This window comes from Pygocentrus nattereri, chromosome 25, assembly GCF_015220715.1.
Source record: "Pygocentrus nattereri isolate fPygNat1 chromosome 25, fPygNat1.pri, whole genome shotgun sequence".
In the NCBI taxonomy this organism is placed as follows: Eukaryota; Metazoa; Chordata; class Actinopteri; order Characiformes; family Serrasalmidae; genus Pygocentrus; species Pygocentrus nattereri.
Window position 1 is genome coordinate 28,750,074 of NC_051235.1, and position 21,622 is coordinate 28,771,695.

At 41.0% G+C, this 21,622-nt stretch overlaps 1 protein-coding gene across 1 annotated transcript in view; it reads right to left on the reverse strand.

Annotated features, from left to right (window-relative positions):
• The window catches only part of LOC108441889 (lysyl oxidase homolog 4), a 60,512-nt gene that overhangs the window by 15,536 nt on the left and 23,354 nt on the right, over positions 1–21,622 (reverse strand). Inside the window, exons 5-9 of the mRNA XM_017721638.2 lie at positions 13,431–13,469; positions 12,453–12,663; positions 12,057–12,234; positions 5,339–5,493; positions 3,483–3,650 (exon numbers count right to left, since the gene is read on the reverse strand). Coding sequence (XP_017577127.1) covers positions 3,483–3,650; positions 5,339–5,493; positions 12,057–12,234; positions 12,453–12,663; positions 13,431–13,469 — 751 coding nt within the window. The remainder of the gene's footprint in view (positions 1–3,482; positions 3,651–5,338; positions 5,494–12,056; positions 12,235–12,452; positions 12,664–13,430; positions 13,470–21,622) is intronic.

Genomic DNA, 21,622 nt, shown 5'->3' on the forward strand with positions numbered 1-21,622 from the left:
CAGCAGTGGATCTGCATTCTCTGGAGTGATGGAGCTCCATCCAGCACCTTTGGGATACGTTGGAGTGACCCAGAACTGACCATCTAACATCAGCACCTGACCTCACTAATGTGATCATTATATATATATATATATATATGATAGTGTGATAATTTTGATGGTGATTTATTCTGTTTGGTTATTGCAGTATGAGCAAAACTCAGCAAGAAAGTCTGTATTTATGATTACAAACTGAGCTGCATATTTAATTTCATATATTTTAATAATCAAAATCAATGTAAACTGAAAGCCCTTTGTTTATGATATGAAGGCTAAGAGCAGAGACGTAGTTTAACAGTAGTGAGTGGGTTTGGGTGAAGTTGGAGCTGGATTTCTGGCCGATGGTCTGTCACAGGTGGATGAAATCACTCTGAATTGTAAGGTCAGAGTCTAAGGAGTGATCTGATTATGAATCATGTAGCTGTTTTAACCCTTTATTGGAACATGAAGGCCAAACAATGATATCGGGATTTTAGGTGATTTTCCGAGCCGAATTGCTCAGCGATGCTGATGTCACAGCTTGATGACGTTATGCTTGCTAGTTTGGGGCAGGTCTGCTGCATGTCCTGATATGTGGATCATGTTTGTGCTATTCTGAAGTTATGGAGGCTAGAAGTGACCTACCGTTTTGCCCGCAAATTGCGGTCTCCGGTTAAGTAGCAAATTAATGCTAAGATTCCAACTATTGCATTTCTACCTTGTTAGCCTCCTCTATCGTGGTCAGTGTATCTAGGTTATGAATTTCCTCTTCTCTTGACATAAAATGATACAAGGATGCAAGTGTAGGCTAAATAACGCAGGGCAGATGATTTTATATAGCCAGAATGATGTGGGACATGAAAATATATTAACTAATATCTTGCTACCCAGTGGAATAATCAAACGAGTTGCATGCAACTTAGATCACTTTGAATGTGGCATGCAGTTCGCAACCTGCAGCTGGTTGAATGAAACGTTTACAATATAAAGCCAGCTTAAGGCTTATCATACAGTTACTACATTGCAATAAGACTAAGTTATTACTGGGTTGCAAGGGTAAGGAGTGGAAGTATGCAGATGCTGACGTGTCTTTGAAGGTTGTGGAGCAGCTTTCTCAGATGCAATGTACACAACAACAACAACAACGGCACAACTGCCCTGCAGCAAAGACATTTAAAACGTTCCAGATCCAAACACGCCTGAGCCGGATAATCAGGGGTTATGGAAGGACAATTACCTGGATCAGCTGTGTTAGGAACACACAACAAAACTGAGGCCTGGCTGAGGGTCCCTGAGGCTTTAAAAGCTCCTGCCCTAGAAGCATGGAAAGAACTAACATAACTACAGACCTACGTGAACTGGAGCTTGTTTCTGGAATTTATAGAACAGCATGTTGTCTAATGGAAGGCTATGATTAGCAGAATTCAATGGACATTATCACCTTTTTCCAGTTTCCACTTCTGCAGGCCGCTATAAATCCAGTTTTATAAGAATGCTAATGGCGTCCACGTCCAATGCAAACAACAAAGAGCTATTTAGAGTTTGCTTTCTTCCCACATTTCCTACTGTTCTCTCTCTTTTCCCTGAAAGTGTGGAGACTTTTCATGGGAAGCCTGCAATTACCTTCTGCATGGGAAATAACGGAGTGCTGAAAAACAAATGCACGAAGGACATAAACAAAGTTAGCGCAGGCTGCTGCACTAGGGCGAGAGGAAATGTCACAAATCAAACTAAATAAATCAAAGGAAAGTCAAAGGAAACAATTCTCACAGAGAGATTTAGGAAGGATTCATAGACTGCACCTTCATTAAAAACTGGGCAGAATAATCAACTAATCCACATATCAATGTCTCAAAAGATAAAAAAGGATATAATCAAAAGTAACGGAGGACCATTTCAACTGGTCAATTTATCATGAAGTTCTGATACAAGTTCATATATATATATATATATATATATATATATATATATATATATATATATATATACACAAACACTGAGTCTTACCAATATCCAGTAAACACTACAAACCTATGTAATGTTTCTAATAGTGTCTTTTCTTGGAGGTTCAGGAGTTGATTTACAACCCAATTTCCAAAAACATTGTGTGAAAGACTGCACAAGCAAATAGTGCAACAATTCAAGAATAATGTTTCTCAACATAAAATAGCAAAGAACCTTTGCTTTTCATCGTCTACAGTACATAAAATCATTATAAGATTCAGAGAATCTGGAGAAATCTCTGTATGCAAGGAACAAGGCCAGAAAGCAGTATTTGCTGGCTGTGGTCTTTGAACTCTCAGACGGTGCTGCATTATAAACAGACACGATTCTTACATTTACGGCATTTGGCCGACGCTCTTATCCAGAGTGACTTACAATTTGATCATTTTTACACAGGTAGGCCAAGGTAGTGTTAGGAGTCTTGCCCAAGGACTCTTATTGGCATAGTGTAGGGTGCTTGCCCTGGTGGGGGATTGAACCCCAGTCTACAGCGTAGAAGGCAGAGTTGTTAACCACTACACTATCCAACCACTGATGACTCATGGAAATCACTGCATGGGCTCAAAAACACTTCTGAAAACCATAGTCTGTAAGATCCAGAAACGCTGCCTCCTTCTCTGGGCCCAAGCTCATTTGAAATGGACTGGGGGGGGAGTAGAAAAATGTCCTGATCCACAATTCCACCATTGAAATTCTTTTTGGAAATCATGGACACTGCGTCCTCCAGGCTAAAGACCGCTCAGCTTGTTATCAGTGCAAAGTTCAAAATCCAGTATTCATGATGGTATAAGGGTGCATTAGTGCACATGGCGTGGGTGACGTGCACATCAGTGAAAGCACCATTAATGCTGAACGATATATGCAGTTTTGGGAACATCTGCTGCTAATCAGGGACAACGTCTGACAGAGGTGGACCCTTCTGGTCCATTTCAGGTCATCGTTTTCTTTGTGACGTTTGTGTCATAAATCACATCAAAAATATGACTTTTCAGCAGAAGAAAGAAATCAAGCTATAGAGATTTTAAGAATGTAAAGCAGTTATTACTCTAGTTAGCACTGTTTCCATGGTAGTGTTGCTGATCACTATTAGAAATATTTTATTTTCGACATATTTATAAACGATTTCTTTTTCCCTCTTTAAAAAATAAGCTGTTTAACTCATTTTTAAAGCAAACTATTTGTCATACATGTCGTGTTTACCACAGCCTGAAAATCTAACATTGAGTTAAACCAAGAAAGTTATTTAATACCATCATAAATCATAAATAATGAGTCATAAGATGGATATGCCTTGTGTGGCAGAGCCCAGGTCTAAATCTATAATATTTTGGGATGACCGATTAGTGGAAGCAGTTTGTGCTGTGCAGAATTTACAGTTTGTTCTGGAGGTCAGTATCTTATCGACAAGCATCTCTGGGGAAAGACAGAGCTGTGGTATGAACGGTCATTGTGGTCCATACCTGGTAGGCTCTGGAGGCGAAACCGAAGCCCAGCTGTCTGCACACCACCATGGCTTCATTAATGCCCCAGTTCTCACTGCACACAGCCCCCCAGCGCTGAACTCCGCCCACCTCCATCAACACCTCCACCTTGCCCTCTGCAGCCTCCCGCCCTCCTGCAAGCCGCACCTGAGAGAGAGAGAGAGACAATATTATACGAGTCTATAAGTGAGTACTGGCTGAAGGGTTTAAATCAAATGCATCCAAACGTTTTGTGTCATATTTGGTGGAAACCAAAGATAAAACAGTTTATAAATACAGAAGAAATTGGTTTTAAATCTTCTTATTTTTTCATGGTTCATTTAAAGGGCACCCTGCGATGGACTGATGACCTGTCCAGGGTGTGTGTCTGTGTGTGTGTGTGTGTGTGTGTGTGTGTGTGTGTGTGTGTGTGTGTGTGTATTTATTTAATGGGCCTATATCCTAAATGTTCTCGTATTTTATTTTTCCCATTGAGAGCTGAGGTCCACTTTTTTGTGTGGTTTTATGTTTATAATTAAATTTTACATGACCATTTTGAAACATCTTTTTATCCCTTAGAAGTAATCAGACTGTTTGTTGTTACTTTGCCTTTAAGACTGACTGATATATGTAAATGAGCACTGTTCTGATTGGTGGCCCTGTATAACATCTCATTCAAAAGCACTTCTTCATAGATCTGAAACACTCCTTATAATTCAACATCAGTGGGTGGGGCTAAACTGATATAGGCTGAATAGGCAGATATATGTAAATGAGCTGGTTTGTGTGACATCACAGAATTGAAAACAGGCTGTTTTTGGAGCTTAGTTTGCATATATGGACTGAATAGGTCGGGGAGTGAATGGAGTGAACGGTTTTGACAGTGTTTACTTCAGCTGCTCTATTAAAAAAGCGAGGGAAATTTGTTTTTCCCTTATAAGGGCTCTTTAATGAATGTCATTATTAGTTGGTGCAGTGGTTAAAAGGGTTACAGCAGCCAAATCACACGTCTACTTTGTGCTGCCTTGGTTTACGTGTATTTTCTTTGGCCAAGCTTTCACCCTCTCATTGAGAGATTGCGAGTTAGAAAAGACGCGGCGGTGCTTCACGTGTCGTAGAAAACAGGTGCTGACCTTCACCATCTCAGCTTGGCAGCATCTTGTGGGGGAAACCAAGCTAGTGAGTGGAATTGTTTGTCTAAACTGGAGAGAAAAGTGGGTAAAAAAAATCCCCCAAATGTTTAACTTGGGTGTCTCAACACAATCTTCAATTAAATCTACATTTCCTGAATATTACTGTCTACAGAAGTAGCTTGAAATATACATATCGCTTGTGTCAGAACAAAACCTTGTATGTCCATTTTTGTCATTTTTCAGTCTTTGATATAATTTGAAAATGCCTCTTATTCTTTACATTGTGTGTAAATTTCATGATGAAGTACCAAAAATAAAAACGGCCCAAAATTACTCGGAAAACATTCTGGTTCCATTGACTTACATTAAAAGTAAAGTATGTTTTTCCCTTCTCCTGTAAAATTACCATTTTTGGAGGTTTTGTTTAGAGATAAATAACAATTTACATCTGTGTGTGTGTGTGTGTATGTGTGTGTGTGTGTGTATGTGTTTGTGCGTGTGTGTGTATATGTGTATGTGTGTGTGTGCGTGTGTGTGTGTATGTATGTGTGTGTGTATGTGTGTGTGTGTATGTGTATGTGTGTGTGTGTGTGTGTGTGTGTGCGTGTGTGTGTGTATGTGTGTGTGTGTGTGTGTGTGTAGGTGTGTGTGTGTGTGTGTGTGTGTGTGTGTGTGTGTGTGTGTGTGTGTGTGTGCGTGCGTGTGTGTGTGCGTGTGTCTCACCGTGGCTCCAAGGCCAGTTTTGGGGACGTTGCAGCGAACAGAAACATCCTGAGTGTGCTTGCAGGTCCTGAGAGGAACCTGCTGATACTGACACTGTGTGATAGACCTCTCCCGACCTGTACACTGCACTGAGTTCATATGGATCGGACCGGTACCTGCAGAACACAAACACACAGGACAGATGCACTCCCACATGAGAATACGGCCATGTACATGACTGCAATTACACACAACTACATGGTGAAGAGGTGAGGATGTTGACTGTCATTTGTAGACACTGTGCCCATGTCTAAGTTGGCTACACACAGTGGAACCTTAGAACCTGCTATTGATTTCTGGGAATACAAATCTGTAATTAAATTTTTATTTAACAAAATCATAATGCTTGTTCCCCCGCGACCCTGACGGAGAAGCGGCTTAGAAAATGGATGGATGGATGGATAATGCTTGTTGTATATTTACTGTATTTAATGTGTACTGTAGTTATACTCTTATTTCATTGCTAAGTTTTGGGTTATATCTTGAAATGCCCAACGTCAAGGTGTCCAGTCTGGTCTGTTTTATCTGTGTTATCTAGGTAGATACTGCCAAGCCAACTCTCCCATTGGTTAGAGTTCAGGAACTGGAAAGAAGGCCTTACATGTTAGATTAACTACCAACACAATAATGGGTAGGAACCAATTTTGAAAGAAACAAATGACTTTAAGCCCTCTGGGACTTCTAGATAACTGACTGAGCCATTTTCGGTCAGTTATTAGGAGTGGAAAACAGACACGGCAGCTCTGCGCCAGGACACTGTAACAAAAGAGTCCGTGTAAAATGTCTGTGTTTAGTCTAGAATGGACTAAACATGTTTCTGTGTCATCACAGTTTAGTAGGTTAGCTTATCACTTAATATTAGAAATGCCATAGGGGCATTGCGGACATTAGGATTATTACATTTTTAAATATATACTGTTTAATAAATACAGTATCTCACAAAAGTGAGTACACCCCTCACATTCCTGCAAATATTATATCACTCACTTTAGACATTAATGTCTGTGTGTTGAGTTTTTTTCAGAGGACAGTAAATCTGCACTGTTATACAAGCTGCACACTGACCCCTTTAAGTTATATCCAAGGTTCATTTCTACAGTGTCGTCCCATCAAAAGATAGAATAAAATATTTGCAGAAATGTGAGGGGTGTGCTCACTTTTCGAGATACTGTATATTGTTTCATCCAATAATGCATTTCAAACACCATAAACAATAAACATTGAGCAAAAACAACATTACAAATGTATTTTTGTACATTTTTCAAAAGCATTTTTGGAAATACACTTTACATATTATTGCTGTCCAAAAACTCTTTTTTAATGTTTCATTTTTCCACATCATTTGAGCGCAGCAGCTGCCTTTTACACTGTGTAAACATGAATCAACTAATATATACAGTATATATATATATATATATATATATTTTCCTTCCATAGAAATTTTAGTGGTTGGGATACGTTTTGGAATGACGTAATGTACTTGAAATGCATCTCATGTATAAAAATACATGCACATTTCAACTGTAGGGCGGCATGGTGGCACGGTGGGTAGCACTGTTGCCTCACAGCAAGGAGGGCCTGGGTTTGATTCCCCGACTGGGTGACCGGGGTCCTCTCTGTGTGGAGTTTCCCCCTGTCTGCATGGGTTTCCTCCAAGTTTTCCGATTTCCCCCCACAGTCCAAATACATGCGGTCAGGCCAATTGGGCATGCTAAATTGCCCCTGGGTGTGAGTGACTGTCTGTGTGTCTGGCGACCTGTCCAGGGTGTATCCTGCCTTCTGCCCTATGACTGCTGGGATAGGCTCCAGGACCCCCCCGCGACCCTGAATGAGAAGCGGCTTAGAAAATGGATGGATAGACGGATTTCAACTGTCTGGGTGTCCTACACTGAAAGTAAAGGAAGTTTGTGCCTCCTTTGGCAAAGTTTTGATGTTTATGTCCCAAACTGAAGGCCTAGCCCTAACAGCCAATGGTCCGACACCGATGCACATTATCACGTTAACACATCAACACGACTGTGGTGTGCAGTCTTACTTCTGTTGGCGAGAACCGATACAGGCTATTTTACTAGTGCGGACACCTTTGACTCATACCAGTTCAAAGCAACGTTTCTTCAGTGTGTCATTTGAAAAAGCGAGTGAGTGAGAGAGAAAGCAGGCCTCTGTTTGTGTGTGTATTCCGCACGATCACGTGTAGCGTCTAATGACATGGAACCGCATTCCCCAGACTCAGACAAGTGCCCAGTTAAGGCCCCTTTCCTCTCTGGGCATTAGGCCCCTCTTTAACAGCTAGAAATAGCCATTAGCGCGTTGTGCTTGGCCCGGCCGGCTGCTGGCCAGGTCACAAGAGAAACAGATCAAAAACCAGGAGTGGTAAGCAAAGCAGCTGTGATGTGGATATGGAGGAAGTGTGTGTGTGCATTCAGCCTGACGAAATTACACACCAAAACCCAGCGCATCGTTTAATACATCAAAATAGAAACACCGGGCAGGGCAGCGAGACGGGAAACAGTGTATGTGAAGAAAGGAATCCCTGTAATTTAGTGCACAATTAGGTCATCGAGATGAGCCAGCCGTAAACGTGGGCCTTTTTTTTTCTACTCTTTTACACGACTTTGCCATCTGTCTCCATTGCATGAATGCAGGGTCTTCTTAGCCTGTCATTTAAACACATATAATCCACCGTCTTCCAAACGGCAGCACAGTGATGCAGGTACACGCGTACAAAAGTAGCATATGCCCAGCACAAAAGCAGAGAAGAGGGAGCTCAGAAGCAGCTGGCCAAAAAAAAACCTCTCAATATGACACATTCCAGCAGTTTCTCTCTCTCCCAGCGTGCAGTGTGCACAATTTATCAACGCAAAATCCCTGAAATGAGCCAAAGTTTAAGTAAAAAGAGTTCACATCAAATGGACCCTTTCAAATAAAATGGTGCTTGTAAAATTATGCCAAAAAAGAAATAAAGAAAAGGCTAAACGTACAGCCGTGTGGGGACGTGGCATTTTTTCCCATTTATTTATTTATTTTTTTAAGGGTTTGACTTTGATCCTAATTGGACTTCCAGTTCAGCGCAGAGAGCAGGAAACATCACGTCACCCAGAAACAACTGCAGGATGCCATGCACTTCATTACTGCCCACAGAAAGACACACAGCCAGCTTTGCAACAGCAATAGCGCTTTAGATCTCCCTGGGTCAAAGATAATGGGAAGATTTTGAGCTATAAATGTACTATATCATCGTCCAGTGAAACCAATGTATCTCCATTATTGTTGATTTTTAGTTTTCTACATCATTTCAATACTCCAGCTGTCCTTTACATTGCATAAAGGTTTCATGATAAATGGACCAATAGAAATGCTTTAAAATCACTTAGAACAAAATCTCTTTACACTGACTTACATTGAAAGGTAAGAGTTTTTTGCCTTCTCCTGTAAAGTTAACATTTTGGAGATACTTGTTTTTCATTGGACAGCGGCGATATACACCATACTTATCCAGACAGCTCTTCTAACTAGTACTGTTAGTCATTAGAATTCATTTAAGGTGCTGAGACGGGTGTTCAATTGCACTCCGATATGATCTCCATGGAAAAGCATACATGCAGGATGTTATAGGTCAAAATAGTCCCAAAAGACTTTTTTCTTCAAGTTCTCTATTAATTCAATATAATTAATATTCCATGTGAAAGCTCAGAAGACTCGTGTGGGTTCTCTGGTGGTTCTGGATAGCAGATAAAATGTCTATATTTGTGTTGTAGTCATGGCAACCCCTGGTTCCCATCACCACCACTGTCAAGAAATCAGAGTCTCTACAATGAACCGTTTCACACCAAACCACTCTGAATGACTCTGTTTAGAGTTTAATTATGTTGAATTTTTGGAAAAATGGTGGAATTTCACCAGAAGAAATGCTGGCTAAGCAGGTGTCTATAAACATTTGTATGGTGTAACATAATATTTTTCTTTTTCCATTTCAAATCTAAGAGAAATATAATATGTTTCATTTTGATTTAAGAATATATTGATAAGATATTGCAACACGTTCCACAGTGTATTGCATATTGATCATCCACAATCAACCAAAGACCACTGAGTCTGGGGTGACGTCATTTTGACAGTTCATTGTGTACGATGTGTAGATTAAGAGAGACACTTTTTAATCCCACCAATGGGGAAATTCCACCTCCACATTTAACCCATCCGTGAAGTAGAACACCACATACACACACTAGTGAGGACACACATACACTAGGGGGCAGTGAGCACACTTGCCTGGAATGGTGGGCAGCTCTATCCACAGCACTCAGGAAGCAATTGGGGGTTAGGTGTCTTGCTCAAGGACACCTCAGTCATGGACTGTCAGCACTGGGCAACCTTCCGGGGCTTCACAGGGCCAGTTCCCTAACCTCCAGCCCACGACTGCCCTCATGTAGAGACATGTGTTGTTTTGACGTGACCTAAATAGCTATTTACAACACTCTAAAAGGGAATTCCATCATTAAGATGTAAAGAGAGTCATTCAGAGTGCCTTGGTGTGAAATGCTCAGCTGTAGAGAAACGAGTATTCACAGTGGTGGTGATAGGAACCAGACGTCCACCTCTAAAAGCTCCCTCACAGAAAGTTCCTACATGAAATGGTTTTGAATATGTTACTTGATGCCTGAGACATTATTTTATGATATTTCTGAAAAAAGATTTCGGTCTAAGGCGTATTTATTGAGAAGTACATGCAGGATGTTGTAAGATAAAACAGTCCCCAACAAAAGCCTAATTTTTCCGATTTGACACTATTTTACCATCAGCAACATTCCATATAAAACTCAGAGGACACATGCAGGTTCACTGGTGGTTTTTTGTGTTAAAGACAGGGTGAGCCCTGGTTCCTATCACCACCAAAGAAATCTGAGTGAGTAAGTTTCTCCACAGTGAACCATTTCATTACAAAACGAATGACTCTGAATGACTTAGTTTACATTTAAACATCTGAATTATGCAGGAATGTCAAAAGATGATGGAAATTTTTTCTAAACCCAACAGGAAATCACTGCTTATTTAGTTAATAATATGGGCTTTCTTGCAAAGTGAAACTAAGTTGGTTGATTCTCCCCTTTGAGACTCAACTCAAAGTAATCCACTGACGTACTGTAGTGCAGTAAGTACAGTGTAAAGTAAGAATGCAGAATCAACAAGTCAAATTTAGACGGTCCACAACGGTCATCCGGAGCACTGTTCAGCATTAGCATGGTCCAAGCCTACATGGTCATGGGTAATGTTCTCCAGAACAGTAGAAGCCACGTGATAAACAACCTCAGCCGATTGGCTCGATTGCCTGCTTTGTCTATTTGCCCAAGTCAGTGTTGTTGTGTGCTAAAGTGCTGTTTAGGCTGGTCTAAAATGCCCTTATATTGAACCCTGAACATTTGCGTTGTCATTTTATGGCTGAATGAGAAGCTGCAGGACCGCCTACTTGCTGCAGGATGTGGTAATGGACCATGCTGTATCACATCTGCATGATCCGTTTATTCCCCACACAGCACTGATGAAGCATCTGGGTAATTCTGACTTTGGATCAATGAGGATCAATCGCAGGAGTTACAGTGCAGTGCAAAAGTCAGAGACCACTCTTTATTTATTCATTTCCAGCCATTAGGTGGAAATTTCACAATTACACAATTTATTATAATATGACCAGTTTCAGTATTGAGTGTTTTTAACACGCTTTCAGTTTTTCAAAGAAATCTGCAGGGATGTTTTTCAATCTTAGAAGTTGGTTGCACCTTCTACTTCTCATGATCCAAGTAATCCCAGTTAAAGGCTCCATAAAATCTCCGCATCCAGCGTTTTTGTGCAAATGTTCATTTTGCCTGTTGGCTTCTTGATCAGCTACACGTCCTTTCAGACCCACAGCGCTGTCCACTGTCTTCTCACAGTGGAAGGATGGACAGAAACACCTGTGGATGTTTTCAGATCTGAAGCAGCTTGATTTTCTCCTCTTTCTCAGAGATGGAAGGTTTAAGTGCTGTTTATCTGATGGGGGCAGTTTTGGTGTCTAGCAGGTATTCCAGGTGGTTGTTAAGTCAATTAGCTTACGTTTAATCTCCTCAGAAAGATTTCTGGTCATTTTAACTGTAAAGTTTACGCACATGTAAAGTAGTCTCTGGCTTTTGCATGGCTTCACTGCCTCAATAGAATAGAATAGAATAGAATAGAATAGATGATTATCCTTTAAGCGTTCTTCAGTAAAGAAAGGTTCAGGAGAGAACCATGAACATTCAAAGAACCCTTTGCATGATTACAGGGTTCTGTGTTTTATATGGTTATACATAGAACCTTTTAAGCGTTCTATATAGCACCAAAAAGGGGTCTTCTATTGTTACAGGCTTGACATCATAACAATCGAACCCTTTTTGGTATGATACAGAACCCTTTTCAAAACGATTCTATATAAAACCATATACAGCACATTCAATTCACCATTCAGACGAACCATTTAATGGTGCAAAGGACCCTTTAATCATGCAAGGGGTTCTTTAAATGGGTTCATAGTTCTACATAGAACCATTTTCTTTACTAAAGAACCTATAAAGAATGTTCAAGGGGTCAGTGGTCCCTATTCCAAATTCAGCTGGTCATGGATGATGGACAGCAACACAGTGAAACAGGAATAACAGTGTCCTACCTTGGCCCATGAGTGCACCTCTGAGGGCTTCTTTGGCTGTGCCGAAGCCAAGCTCCCTGCACACCACGCTGGCTGCTGTTAAATCCCAGAGGTGATCGCACACAGTCCCCCACTTCCCCTCCCTCAGCACCTCCACTCGGCCCTCTCCGAGCCTGGGGCCAGACTTCAGACGCACCACCTGCTCTCAGACATGGACAAAAGATTCGTCATGAGGAGACATTTTACATCTAATTCTTAAGAAAACATCCATCATGGAGCTACACAGTTAACGTCCGACTGCTACTGAGTGGATTCAGTCGGCTTACGGTGCAGTTATTGCTGACTCGGCTTGTATAATATCAATAGAAATGTGTTGACCAGTAGATGGAGAGAAGAGCCTATTACTGGTGGGCTCACCTGGGAGGAGATCGGGGCTTGGGGCTGCCCTGAGGCGGTGAGTCGGGAGAACTGTGGTCCAGGTACACAGCGCACCACGGCATGCATACCCCCGATACAAGGCACCTCGTTACGGGGGATAGACAGCTGAGCCTGGCACTGCGCCAAGGAGTTCTCAGTGCCTAAACACTGGACCTTCTCCACCCAGTAGCCCTTCTTACTGACCAGAGACCTGCAGAGAGAGAGAGAGAGAGAGAGAGAGAGAGAGAGAGAGAGAGAGAGAGAGAGAGAGAGAGAGAGAGAGAAAGAGAGAGAGAGAGAGAGAGAGAGAGAGAGAAAGAGAGCGAGAGTGAGAGAGAGAGACAGAGAGAGAGAGTATGTGTGTGTGTGTGAGAGAGTGAGAGAGAGAGAGAGAGAGAGAGAGAGAAAGAGAGAGTGTGTGTGTGAGAGAGAGAAACAGAGAGAGAGAGAGAGAAAGAGTGTGTGAGAGAGTGTATGTGTGTGTGTGTGAGAGAGAGAGAGAGAGAGAGAGAGAGAAAGAGTGTGAGAGAAACAGAGAGAGAGAGAAAGAGTGAGAGAGAGAGTGAGATAGAGAGAGTGTGAGAGAAACAGAGAGAGAGAGAGAGAGAGAGAGAGAGAGAAAGAGTGTGAGGGTGAGAGAGAGAGTGAAAGAGAGAGAGTGAGAGTGAGAGAGAGAGTGAGAGAGAGAGAGAGAGAGTGAAATAGAGGGTGTGAGAGAGAGGGGGGTGAGAGAGAGAGAGAGAGAGAGTGTGAGAGAAACAGAGAGAGAGAGAGAGAGAAAGAGTGTGAGGGTGAGAGAGAGAGAGAGAGAAAGAGTGTGAGGGTGAGAGAGAGAGAGATAGAGAGAGGGGGGGGGGGGTAAAAGGGCCCAAAGAAGGTATTTAATTAGATGATAATAGAAAATGTGATTCTCACTGAAAGGCTTAAGAATATTCAGGCCCGTTTTAGGAATCATGCTGTATATTGTGTGTAACTCACCGCATGGCTGGATCCTCCAGTTTGGAATCCCACTGTTTCCTGAGAGAGAAGAGATTCCATAAACCATAACATAAACAGACAGAGCCCACGCTGAATTTTCAGCCCATATTTATCCTCACTAAATACGTTCTGACCGTGCGGACAGACGGGCAGGTATGCGTGTTTGTTTACAGTCCTCTAGCTTATTGGTGTGTTTGTGTTAGCTGAGCTTCACCCATAGCTTCCCGCTGCCCGCCTGGCAGGATGTCCAGCTCCAGGCAGACATGTATGTAGAGCTGCTTTACTCCATGGTGTCTGCTAAATGAATAGGAGCTGTATATATCACTCAGACAAAACAAGCAGAGGAGGTTCTGGTGGTTTTGTGGAGCACCGAATGCACTCACAGAGACCCCAGTGTTCTCTGGGGCAGACAAAATACCCCCTTTCTGTCTGTCTGTCTCTCTGTCTGTCTGTCTCCGTCTCTCTTTTTCTCACTTTTCTTTCGGGCCCTTAAAGGGCATATATCACAAAAAAGTGAATTTCTTCTCTTTTTAAAAATAAAAGCATTTGATGTAGAATGTAAACAGTGAGTGCGATTACATGCACTTAATAATCCGATAACCGCAGAAAATCTGATTTTGTCAGTAATCTGATCAACGCGTTTATATGCACTTGGTTAATCAGATACTGGGAGAACTCCTGGTCTACGTGAGTCAGAGAGTAATCAGATTTCTACTTTACAACCAGCCAATAAACTCACAGAAGAAGACGTGATGTAAACGTAATATAAAACTCAAACTTTATTCTGTGGCTTAAAAAAAACACTGCAACAAAAATATGAACATACATCATCTAGAAAATATAGAATTTTTAAATCCTTAATTTTGTTAAATATGCATTCGGTTTCAGCAAAAATCTTGCAGCAACACTGCTCGCTTACTTCTGGTCTGTACGCAGACTCAGAAATCAGAAAGAAATCAGAGTGAGAGTTTACAGCACTGAGAAATCTGATTACTGAGCTAAAATCCAGCCTCGTTATCAGATTTCTAGACCTTAGTCTGATCTAAGAAATCAGAGTGAGAGTTTACAGCACTGAGAAATCTGATTACTGAGCTAAAATCCAGCCTCTTTATCAGATTTCTAGACCTTAGTCTGATCTAAGAAATCAGAGTGAGAGTTTACAGCACTGAGGAATCTGATTACTGAGCTAAAATCCAGCCTCTTTATCAGATTTCTAGACCTTAGTCTGATCTAAGAAATCAGAGTGAGAGTTTACAGCACTGAGAAATCTGATTACTGAGCTAAAATCCAGCCTCTTTATCAGATTTCTAGACCTTAGTCTGATCTAAGAAATCAGAGTGAGAGTTTACAGCACTGAGAAATCTGATTACTGAGCTAAAATCCAGCCTCTTTATCAGATTTCTAGACCTTAGTCTGATCTAAGAAATCAGAGAGAGTTTACAGCACTGAGAAATCTGATTACTGAGCTAAAATCCAGCCTCTTTATCAGATTTCTAGACCTTAGTCTGATCTAAGAAATCAGAGTGAGAGTTTACAGCACTGAGAAATCTGATTACTGAACTGTTTTTACGTAAACCACACAAATGTCAAAAATAAGTGGATTTAAGGAGAAATAATAAAAGTCTCTACAATGACGCATTTCATATCAAACCACTCTAAATGACTCTGTTTACATAAAAAAAATAAAGGTATCCAAAAGGATTCTTTGGTGAAAGAATCTTTCTATAGATGGATCTGTAAACAAACATCATTTTGTCAATGAGATGTGCGAATGTGAGGAATAAATAAAGATGTTCCCACATAATAGAAAGTTTCAACAAAATTCAAAGTTTTCCTCCTGATTTTGAAATGAGTGGTCGATGTGGAATGTAAACACTGTTAAATGGGGCTAAAAACCAGTCCATTTTGAATTATTTGAAGGATTTGTTTTTATGATGTCACAAAGATCAGCGCTTACATATACCTGCCTATTTGGCTTTCTTCAGTTTAGCTCCGCCCATTTGCACTGAAGTTATAAGGAGTGCTTCATCCTATTTTGTGAATGAGGCACAACGCAAGGCAGCCAATCAGAATCAGAGCAGAGGTCATTTACATAAACGCTTAAAGGCACAGGAATAAAAACAGCCTGTTTATATCTAAGGGGTGAAGAGAGGCTGGGAAACGGTCATAAAAATCAATCGTGACTACTTTTGGTACATAAAACCACAGCGGATCTTAGGGCAAAAAATAAGGATATAGGCCCTTTAAAGGTTTTTCTTAGAACCGTATGTCCAAGCCAAGAATCATTCGGGAGCTCTTTTTTAGAGTATGTAAGAGTTCAGGGCCATACAAGCAGAATCAAGCAGAGGACATGGATGAGACGCTGCCAATGGGTCACGCTCTATACACCTAAACACAAAGGGGCGACAGTTTTGCCCTCCTTTTATTTGCTGATGAATGTGGTATTTATTTAACACACCCTGCAATGATGCAGACTAATCTGTCCTTCCTAAATAACTGCAAAGGCCTAAGTCCCATCATGTGTCCTTCACTAAAGCAGCAGCCACGCGAGTCACGCACCCAGTGACACCAAGTCGTGAAAGAAGGCAGGAAGCCGGGAAGCTAACAGGCACTTAAGCTAAATATAATCAACGGTAAGTGATGATTTCATGCTAGCAGGCTGGTGCCGTTTGGCGCTGTGGGCCTCATAATGGAATGGAAAGCGTGGTGGAGCTACAGATTTTACACAGCAGAAACGAGTCACAAATAACAAATCAAAGAGTGGGGACTGTTTAACCCAAACTGGGTAGGAACAAGTCATAAAGACAACATTTGTCTGGCTAGAACTGCTGTGGTGATGCATTCTGTCATACACCAACGACATCAAGACATTATTATTCAGTATCTGCTGTAAATTATTTAATAGCTACTATTAAATATTCAGTATCTGCTATAACATTCAATAGCTACTATGGATTATTCAGTATCTGCTATAAATTTTTTAATAGCTACTATGATTTATTCAGTATCTGCTGTAAATTATTCAAAGCTACTGTGAAATAATCAAAATCTGCTGTAAATGATTCAACAGCTAATGTTAATTATTCATTAGAATTAAAGAATTATTCAGTAGCTACTATGAATTATTAAGTATTTACTACAGATTATCCAGTGGTTATTATGAAATATTCAGAAATGTATATGAATTATTTAGAAACTATTATGAATTAGTCAGTAACTACTATGAATTTATGAGACTGAGGAACTGAAGTGTGGATCCACAAACAGACCCTAACATTTTAAAGAGTCAACAATTAACAAAGTGACAAGCTGCAGAACTTCAGGACTTTCGAAAGAGTCCAGATCCCATCACAGCACCATAGACACCACCAGACCGCCAGCCTCACACACTGCTGCCTCCAGGACATGCATAGCGTGTGTGTTGGTGGTCTGGTCTGGTTTTGCAGAAGTGCTCATTAGCCACTTGCACACCTACGAGAGGGTTTCATTGGCTGGGAGAAGACTGGAGAGCTCGCCATGTTGTGGAGTGTTTCACAGCACAGCGGAACAATGTGTTACGATTTCTGATTCATGGTGAGTCTACGTAATGTAAAGCTCCAACACCAATTAAAGGTTCATGCTAGAACTGTACATCCAAGCCAAGAACCATTCAAGAACCTTTGTTTTGAAGAGCGTCAAAATGACCATCTCGGTGATACAGTACTTTATTCCAGCTGTGATGACAGATCATTCCTCTGCTACTGTAGCACCACAAGACTTAAACAGAGAGAGGAGAAAATCAAGATACTTTGTTAGCCCCCTTCTACCCTGTTCTTCAGTGGTCAGGACCCCCATGGACCCTCACAGAGCAGGTACTATTTGGGTGGTGGATCATTCTCAGCACTGCAGTAACACTGACGTGGTGGTGGTGGTGGTGTGTTAGTGTGTGTTGTGCTGGTACAAGTGGATCAGACACAGCAGTGCTGCGGGAGTTTTTAAACACCTCCGTGTCGCTGCTGGACTGAGAATAGTCACCAAACGCGTCCGGTGGGCAGCGTCCTGTGACCACTGATGAAGGACCAGAGGATGACCAACACAAACTGTGCAGCAGCAGATGAGCTGTCGTCTCTGACTTTACATCTACAAGGAGGACCGACAAGGTAGGAGTGTCTAATAGAGTGGACAGTGAGTGGACACAGTGTTTAAAAACTCCAGCAGCACTGCTGTGTCTGATCCACTCAGACCAGCGCAACACACACTAACACCACCACCACCACATCAATGTTACTGCAGTGCTGAGAATGATCCACCACCCTGCTCTGTGAGGGTCCATGGGGTTCCTGACCACTGAAGAACAGGGTGAAAGGGGGTGACAAAGTATGCAGTATGCAAATTATTCCCAAAGCCACTTTAAAACAGCAGCTGGATTCTAGTCTGCCTCACTTCATGTTTCACGAAAACCACATACATTCTCTTCCGACATTTGAAAGCCTGACAGCATGAAATACTATAAGCAGAACCAGCGAGGCCCAGACCTTCATACTGTAGGAGTCAGAATCCCACCTCCGCTACCACTGCACTCCCAGCGGAGAGCGGATAATAAATCAAATGTTCCAGACCTTTCCACAGGAGAAGATCCTCTTTCGAGAACATCTATAAGTATAACTTGCGCTGGTGTTTGGAAAAGTATAGACTGCTGAGATGAGGTTTTGTACAGCAGGAGGTGGCTGTATTTAGGCACCCAGTCCAGAGGAGAACGAAAATGTTCCATCCTGGACCGGAACGCCGAGAACTCAGTGTGTGTCTTCATGAATTTACGTGTGAAAGGGATAAAAGGTAAACACTTCTGAAACAAAAGTTTGGAGAGAAAACAAATTCACACAGGCTTTTTTCCCCTTTACATCAAATGCAGTTAATCAACTAAGACATTTTGAGCCTGAAAGTTTTAGCACTGGAGCTACAAGGCTTTAATTAGTAGTTTGTAAACTGCATGTCTGTCTATACCAATGGAAAAAGGTCTGGACATGATGCAAGGATAGACGTGGTTGCTACTAATGTTTGTGCTATAAGATCGTTGTTGTCGGAACAAAACATTGTATCTCCAAAATGGTAACTTTACAGGAGAAGGAAAAAACGTACTTTACTTTTAATGTAAGTCAATGGAACCAGAATTTTTTCCACATCATTTTGGGCTATTTCTTTTGTTCCGTTCATCATGAAATTTTCACATAATGTAAAGGACAACACGTATTTTCCAATTATGTCAAAAATTGGAAAACCACAAAAAAAAAGGAGATGTGAGGTTTTATTCCGACGGCAGCGATATATACGCATTTTTTGTTTTATTTCTTTCCAAGTTCTTAAACTCTGCAAATAATGTCTCTACTCTTCTGGGAAGGCTTTACTGTAGATGTTGGAACATTGCTGTGAGGATTTGATTGAGCATTAGTGAGGTCATGTACTGATGTTGGATGATCAGTTCTGGATAATTCCAGCTCATCCCAAAGATATTGGATGGAGCTCCATCACTTCAGAGATCGCAGTTCCACTGCTCCACAGCTCCACAGCCCAATGCTGGGGAAGGCTTTATACCCCTCTAGCCTACACTTGGCATTGGAAATGGTGATCATAGGCTCATGTGCGGCTGCTCCTGAGTGTCTTGTTCTACTGGCAATGCTTTTCTATTTACAAGTTCTTTGTGCAGTTGAACTCCTGTGTCAGCAGTGAGTGCAATTTAATGCAGGTGAAGAGGTGCATTCTGTGAGGTGTCCACAAACTTTTGGACATGTAGTGTAGATTACTTAACAAAAGAGATTTGTTTGTGAAGTATACAGATTGCAGTGCTTGGTGATGAACAATACTGACATAAACATGCCACAAAACATGAGTGATATATGATAAACTGTTATGAATTATGACAGATTTTGCTCAGTAATATAGCAGCATCATGTTACTGTTACAGGTTGATATCATGACAGCGACTGTCAGTGCTATTTTTTGCCATGTATTCAAGTTAGTTGTCATAACATAACATAACATAACATAACATAACATAACATAACATAACATAACACCAAATGTTATGACACCTGTCATGAAAACGAGCTATAACTGTTAACTCAGGTGGTTATTTTACTGGCCAAGCGGTTAAATACTTTTCTTAGGATTTTTGATTCGTGACTTCATTTTTGAAGTCATCTATTTAAAGGTTCTATAGGGGACCAAATGTGGTTCTGTCACTCCAAAGATGGCCCCTTTATGTAGAGTTATTCTCGCAAACATGACGAATAGTACGAGCCAACTGGAAAAAATTTAAACGACCAAAATGTTTTCATTCATTTTTGGACATTCAAACACTGATGTATTAAAAATAAACCAGAATTTTGTTCATTTTAAAAGGATTTTTAGTAACATTTTCCAGTTTAGGTGAACACATAAATCTGAAGGTCAATCTCCAAATAATTTTTTCCCCCAACTTTTCTTTTCACAATTTGCAAAACTAGTTATTAAAATGTGTAATTACACATAGCAAAAGGCAGTTTTTCACAATTTTATCTCATTACCACAAAAACAACGAAGCCAGTCAGGTTTTTCTTTTGCTACAGAACATTTGTTTTGGTTCACTTCTTTGCAGTTCACAAAGGAAAACATTACAGTGAAGATATTCAACAGCCAAAAGTATACCAAACTTATTTTTTTGAGTTAAAAAAAGGGAAAAATGATAAATATCGGTAGAGAGAAGTCCACATGTGGATGCATTGTGGTGATGAGACTGAAAACCTTAAAATAGGAAAATAATTTTTCTGTCCCAAGTAGATCTCGTATTATGTATTTATGTATTAATTATCCTAGATCTACTAAATTATGTAAATAGTGTTGATCTGTGTGATGCTTAAGACACTGTCTGTTTCGCTGTCAGAGTCAAACTGAAGCTGTTTCTTTAAGTGTCTGTCATCCTGCTCTTGTGGTGTTTAAGTAAAGTGACAGAAAGTGAGCGCCGAGGCTTGAAGGGCCGAGCGGGCGGGGTCCAGCGCTGACACAGCTGAATCAAACATGGCTATTTAAACACACTCAGGGACACTGCAGTGGGATTACGCCTTATAATTACTGCAGCTCTGGCCCTGCGACCAGGCTCGCTGCCTGAGGCCCAACGTGACACAAAGCAGGAACACAAAATGACAATAGTATCTCTCGCTGTGCTGAATGTACAGCAATCAAGCATGTGGTTGTGTAGCACAGTGCAAAAATCAAAGAGCGCCCCTTTTAGCATTGCTGTGTCAGGAGAATAAAAACAGGCTAAAATACGGTGTGTGTGCTGCTGTGAGTCGCCCTGAAATAACCGTTTAAAAGTCAGAGGTGTTCGTTTTTCACATCACGTCGTACGTTCTCTTTGAAAGCTCTCCCAATCCTCAGATTCATCTGCCCGGGGAAGGGGTCCATCCCTTTTTTGGGTCAATTGCAATTAGAAAGTATTTACATGTGAGCACATATGGCATGTGTGACTGTTATTGTCAGGAGACCCTGGGCTACTCAGATATGCCATTGTTTGACATGTAAATAACAGAAATTTGATATCTTTATGAATTTGGGTCATTTCTGATCAAAACTGTGCCTAGCGCCTGCTAAATTTGGTATGTTTTTAATTATAGAGATCTTGAAAACAAGTGCAGTCGTAGTTATCTTTTCAGAAATGGTTAGTCTGGAGTGTCTGTGAGCTGTAAGTGCAGTAATTTTGATGCTGATTCATTCTGTTGGTTATTATGAGTAAAAATAAACAATTAGCCTAAGGTGGACATGATTTTATTGGGTTTCTGTCCTCTTGGATTCAGGCTGAGTGCTAAAACTCTGATACACAGCAAGAAAGTCTGTATTCATGATTACAAACTGAGCTGCATATTTAATATCAGATATTTTTAATAATCAAAATCAATGTAAACTGAAAGCCCTTTGTTTATGATATGAAGGCTAAGGGCAGAGACGTAGTTTAACAGTAGTGAGTGGGTTTGGGTGAAGTTGGAGCTGGATTTCTGGCCGATGGATGGTCACAGGTGGATGAAATCACTCTGGATTGTAAGGTCAGAGTCTGACGAGTGATCTGATGTGAATCATGTAGCTGTTTTAACCCTTTACTGGAACATGAAGGCCAAACAGCAGAGCAATAATATCAGGATTTTAGGCGATTTTCCGAGCCGAATTGCTCACCGATGCTGACA